At 33.4% G+C, this 6471-nt stretch overlaps 1 protein-coding gene across 1 annotated transcript; it reads left to right on the forward strand.

The window, feature by feature from the left end:
* The first annotated feature begins 1398 nt into the window (after nucleotides 1-1398).
* LOC128244272 (uncharacterized) lies at nucleotides 1399-2218 on the forward strand. The gene is made up of 2 exons (XM_052962290.1): nucleotides 1399-1822; nucleotides 2181-2218. The coding sequence occupies exons 1-2, from the start codon at nucleotides 1399-1401 to the stop codon at nucleotides 2216-2218; spliced, it is 462 nt and encodes a 153-aa protein (XP_052818250.1).
* The last annotated feature ends 4253 nt before the right edge of the window (nucleotides 2219-6471 follow it).

The following is a 6471-nucleotide window of genomic DNA, read 5'->3' on the forward strand; positions in this document are numbered from 1 at the left end:
AAGCAAGAAAACAATGTTGTTCAAGTATTTTTCAACCTTTAGAAGTAATAGTTGGTTCACTTGTCGACCAAGACCATGTTTCAATTTGTTGGTACTATTTATGTCTCATGATGCAGCATGCGGTCATGTCATGGGAAATCATTTCATCAATATTTATGAAGTGATGCTTGAGGTCTTTAGATGTGGAATATAAATAAGATTAGTATGTTTAAGAACTGTTCAGTGTGCCCAATAATGTCACTATAGTCTCTTTTTATAGCACATGATTCCTCAATGATATATCCATTGTGGAGTTTTTGTCGGATACATCAAAGACAGGTTAAAGGAAAACTTTAATTTGCGCATTTCCTCAATGAATAGCTTGGATTGACCTCATTGAAGACTATTTAACCCCTATCGTTCCATTTAAAGTCCAAAACCTCGGGGAACCATATCATTTTGTCCTTTGGATATTTATTAGTTTGTGCACATTCATAGGAATCAGTCGTCATGCAGTGAATTTGTTTGCCGAGCTGGTATTGGTTTCTAGTATCCGGTGTTAAAATCATTTCAATATTGAACATTTGTATTCAGGCATAACAGAGCTTTAAGCTTGCTGTTCACAAACCCGGCATTAGTAATTAGAATGATTAATTTTTCAAAGCGACGAATAGTCATATATAATAGAAAATGAATAGTGTTGATTAAGTTGATAATAAAAGTCTTGTATATATAAAATTATTGAAAAGGTACTGATCAATTGCGATTCGAAACTAATGAAAATATAAAGCAACAACATAAAACAAAACTTAATTATACATGCAATTAGGAATTATAATCGCAGCTTCAATGTCCTGGAAGTTTGTGGACTAATATACCGTAAACATATTGTGTATTAACGTTTATTGAAATGTTAAACACATTTCAAGAAATAATCAAGAACTCATAAAATTATCTTTATTTGTCAAACAAGCTCTTGAGTGTTAGAAGATCAACTTTGAATATTGATTTAGATAGTAGTTTTGTTCATTCTCACCTGATTTGAAAGCATACTATTAGTTATTTATCATAGTGTATAATATTAGTTGTTTATCATAGTGTATAATATTAGTTGTTTATCATAGGCCCGATTGTTCAGAAAGTCGCTAGAAGTTAGCGATTCGTCAAATTAACAATCGCTACATTTTTAACGTATCGCTTGCTAACAAATTGCTAAAATTCTGATTGTTCAGACTATTGTTATCGCTATCGCTAACTAATAATCGTTAAACTATTTAACGATATCGCTAGGAAATTTAGCGATATCGCTAAATTTTAAGCGACAAATGTATAATGGGGTTGACCCATATTGCATTTGCTTTTTCCCACAATGCATTTAAATGCATCAAGTATTACCCACAATGCATTGAAAAAAACATAATGGCTGCCCAAGCAGACAACACTTTGTCATTGTCAGAAAAAAATAAGAAAAGAGGTTGCAACTTTAGTGCATATGAGAGGGAAATTCTCATAACTGAATATGAAAAAGTAAAGGACAAATTAAATAACGCAAAGGTATCACAAGATGCGAAACAAAAGATGTGGGATTGTATTGGAAGTGCTGTTTCACTTGCTGGAGTTGGGATAAGAACAGGAAAAGATGTGAGAAACAAATTTCACAACTTGAACCGGGTTGCAAAGTCAACAGAAATGCAACAAAGAAAGCATTTGAAGGGAACAGGGGGTGGACCACCATCTGAAAAACCGCCCGAGGAGGTGCTCCGCCTTATTAACATCAATAAGGCAGACCCAGGCTTCAGTGGGATTCCTGGTGGGCTAGAAACCACAATTGCAGCAGAGAAGGGTATAAGACTTCTTAATTCATTGTTTATTTATGGATTTAATCATCAAGTACTACTTAATTCATTAAGTATCATGTTTATTTACAGATATATTTCTACACTATCAAATGCTTATTAAAATATTTCCGTCTGCTATAAAGATACACAAATGAACTCGACATGTTCTAAAAATAGAAAATGGAATTCCTACCTCCATTTTTTTCCATGTGGAGTGTGAATATGACAAATCCTTGAATAATGAAAAGATGTCATGATAATTTACCATAGTCAATTGTCCATGCCATAAGTTCATACCTTTGCAAATACATGCTACGTGTCGCAGCTTCAAATATTATCCAGTAAAGCGATTTTTTCTTCCAGCGCTTGCCAACTTCTGTCATGATTCATGTGCCACTTGATTGTAGAATGGTTTAACCGGTTTATGTTATTAAAATTCGAATGTCACAAACTTTTAACACGATGAAATAATCATTAAATCACAAACAGTTGTAAACAAATAAATGTGATACATGTTAAATGTATCTTTTGCAAGCATTTATATCATTTTGTTTAGATCTATTAATTTATTTTTTAAAATTATAATCAAGCAATTCTATATTTCATGATAGTGCCTTCCCTTGATATTTGAGGCCCTGACATGGGGTCACCATAACCCATTGTATAAATAAAATCCAAATTTTGAGACGGTTATTAGTATTGAACTGCTTCGATACAGCACATTAGATGCAATAGATTTTATTTTATCCTTTCAATTTAACTTTGTTTCATCTATCATCGAATCAGTGATAATGTGATGTTGGTTACACTCATAATTTTTATATTTTTTAATACATATTGATGATTTCGCACCAATCACATTTGGAATCCCAGCTACATCCGCAAACCCTGCCATAATGTTGCGACGGGTGTCCATTTTAGTCGGCCAACGTATAAAGCGATCTTTCATCTCTACAAGACCTTCTGATACATGTTTTACCACGCGACAAACTGTCGCCTTGTAGCGCCCCATGGTGTCCCCTACCACATCGAAAAATGCCCCAGTGGCATTATACGTAGAGCAATGCAAACTGTACTATCATTTAAATAATTATAAAGCTCCTTAGCTTTACTTTTTGTTCATTTCTTGAGATTCTGTTTTCCACCGATATTTGTATTGAGAATATTTGAAGACGGGCCTCTGTTAAACACTACGAAACCGGTTTAGCAATAAAAATATTAATCAATGCTATCATAAAATTGGATACAGAAATAAAAACACCAAGAAAACCGTGTATACATTTGTGGATTACACTCAAATTGCAAGACACATAAGGTACTTTACGATTTGATTCAATGCATTAATTAATCATTGTTTGAATCTTATCGTAGATAACTTGTATCTACCTGTAGATGACACAAACCTACTATCCGATATTCAATTTCAACAGTGGAAGGTAAATTTTGCTTTGTCATTCTGGCATAAGTATAAAATTAACAATTAATATCACGGGTCTATTAACTGATTAAAAGTCCACGTTAGTATTAATGATTGAAAGGTATGTCTATACCCATAAGTCCTATTATAATTCCTCTGATTAAATGAAATTTTTACCCAAAATGAAAAAAAAGGTAAATATTTACCTGCTCTGCGTGATTCATGGCACAACCTTTACCGGTAGGTCTACGGAGCCTTTCTTCAAGCTGGTCATTTAAAAATTGCAACCCTTCCTTACCAAATCTGTACTTTGCACGCAGTTCCTTGTCTGTGAGAGTTTTATATACAAAATTTGGCCGATAAACACGTTTTTTCCTGATGTTTACATTCTGAGCACCAATTAATGCGGCCATTTTGTTTGTCGTCGTTAACCGTCGCTAAATTTTTGATATCAGGGTAAGAGGTGATTTAAATTTGTTGTTAGTTTAACGAAAATGTTGACGATCGCTATTGCTAAAAAATTCTGAACAATCAGAAACAAATTAGCGAATATCCTAACGATCGCTATCTGTTTATCGCTAAATTTAACAACGATTTTCGTCGTTAACTATTTAGCGACTTTCTGAACAATCGGGCCATAGTGTATAATATTAGTTGTTTATCATAGTGTATACTATTAGTTATTTATCATAGTGTATAATATTTGTCATTCTATTTGTTTGGTTACTTTTTATTCATTTGTAGTTAAGAAAATGATGTACTATGTACTTGTCTAAATGAATTATCTGTTCTGTTCTGTCATGTTCATGATGAGTGCTTCTTTTTCATAGGGTTTCAATCTGATTGAGAGGTTTTCTATATTTTTAATAACAGTTTTGTGAGCTGATGATAAGAAGTGACCGTACTTAATGCACTTAAAGCAACTAATCAAACACAAAGTCGATACTGTGCTCAAATTACGCGCTAATGTACCTTGCTTGTTCCAGGTATTATAAAAAAGACTTGGCTTGCAATGCAAACAAAAGTATTAAAAGCAACCAGGTAACGCAAGTATTTTGACGGATAGTATTGACATAATGACGTAAGTGAAACATTTTCCAGAACAAAATTGGTTACGGTCTCTTGTAACGTCACATCTCGGTTTATTCAGAAAAAACATTAAGTGTCGTTCGTTTTGAATTATTTAGAAATATATGTTTTGGTAAAGTCAATGAAAAACATATAACGTACGTAATATCTGCTTCAAGAATATGTCTCAATATATTTTAGACTATATGTGATAACCAAAAAAGTATTTTATCTAATTTCAAAATTTATTTCAGCACGAAGGTTCAATGCACGTGTCATGTTGTTTTGTAATTGTACTTGAACTTTATGCTTTTTGTTGTGCTTCTTAACAACGTCATCTTCATATTATGGGTGATAAACATCCTTTTATGTATTTATATTAAACAGTACAAATACCTTGCAATATCATTTCATTATTCATCGCACATAGCATAGTTTCCATACACAATTAAAACCAATACACCCTATATATTCTATTTTAATATTTACAAAAAAACCCGGAATACAATATTTGCTGCTTTGTCTGTGAGATACTCTTGTTTAAATGCCAGTTTTACAGGAGTAAATTATTTTTGTTTAACAGTTCTAGTTCTAGTTGCTTCTACTAGGCGACAAAGAATAATTAAACTTGATTTTAAACACTATTTCTAACGAATTGGCTGCTGGTCCCTGTGGTTTTCATTATATTAAATGTCAAAGATATAACTGTTTAAAACACCCACTCGTAGAACTATGTAATCAAAAAGACATACTCGTCAACAACAAGCCTCATTTAACGTGCTTTCTTAAGTGCCTGAACATAACGATTGTAATTATGCAGCAAAACTGCCATATCCGGTGGCAATGTTGGAGACATGTTGAGGAGATTAAATCATAGATTAGAATTTGCTGTCCAACAGTCTCATATCTTTGTCCATATGTCCTGAAGGAACTGTTAAGTAATCGATTCCATCGTATAAACAGTTATTGTCGTCATCCGACGCCCATCATCCTGGCCATTATATATCAAGAAAGATTCCTGAAAACATTTTCCGGAATGTATTATTCTGCTAGCTGATCTCTTAGAAAGTATCTTGTTGATGTGTATAGTTGGTGTCATATTTGAATCGGTACTTTTACTAGGCAAATATGAATATATGTTTATTCTATGCTTTTCTATATGCTTATATAAAACTGATGGCCGAAACGGATGTTGCAGTAACATCAGGTAAAAAAGTAAGTTAACAAATATATAACATGTATGATGCGATATTTGACACTTGAAACCAAGCCCAGTCATCAAACGTTTTCGTTTAGTTAACATAATTATGTTCTTATTATTTTCTTTTGCTAAACAGTTTATTTTATTTTCAATTAAAAAAAAGATTCCCCCTCACCTATGAAAAGTCGAACATTAGCCGTTCATTACATACAAAAGAAGGTACATTGTGTAGGCAACATTACTAAATTATATTTTTCGTATATATTTTCGTATATACATGTAAACGTCAGTCACAAATAATACGAACAATAATGATAACACTTGTTTTCATAGAAACGAAACTGTCTGGAAATCTTACAATTAAAGAACCACCATGAACGATAACGGCAACGGGGCAGCAATAAGTGTGTTGAAATGGACAAATATTGTTGTGATTGTGTTTGTCAAAAGCACTTTGATTTTTCTAACACCATACGGAGGTGGAGGTGGTTGAATCATCGCTAGCATTTCACTACTTGTGTTCAATTTAATTGCTTTAACATCAGATATGTGATCATCAAAAGGACGCACGTATTTTGTTTTCAAAGACTGTCTTGAAAAATCGTGCACTCTTTGAAGTCTGTTCTCATCCTCGTTACCACTATCACTATCCGAGAACACTAAAGAATGTTCGGAGAAATAAAGGCCACTTGAGTGGGGTCTTGTCGCATTTGAATTGCTGTTGAAGTCGACTCGTGTATCACTTTGCGCGGCTCCAGTAAATGTTGTCACTCCACCTCTATTATTTATCATTGAACTTGACGTCCCCGATCCATTTGAGTACGTTTTGACTGTAACAACATGCGTTGGCTTCTTCGATTTAAATTGATCATCCTAACATACCGGCTTTGTCAACCGCTAACGTACTGTTGTTTAGAGTTTGTATGAGCTTTTCGCGATCACTTTACACTGTGAGTCAGATTCCGCTC

Source organism: Mya arenaria, chromosome 8 (assembly GCF_026914265.1).
Source record: "Mya arenaria isolate MELC-2E11 chromosome 8, ASM2691426v1".
Taxonomy (NCBI): domain Eukaryota; kingdom Metazoa; phylum Mollusca; class Bivalvia; order Myida; family Myidae; genus Mya; species Mya arenaria.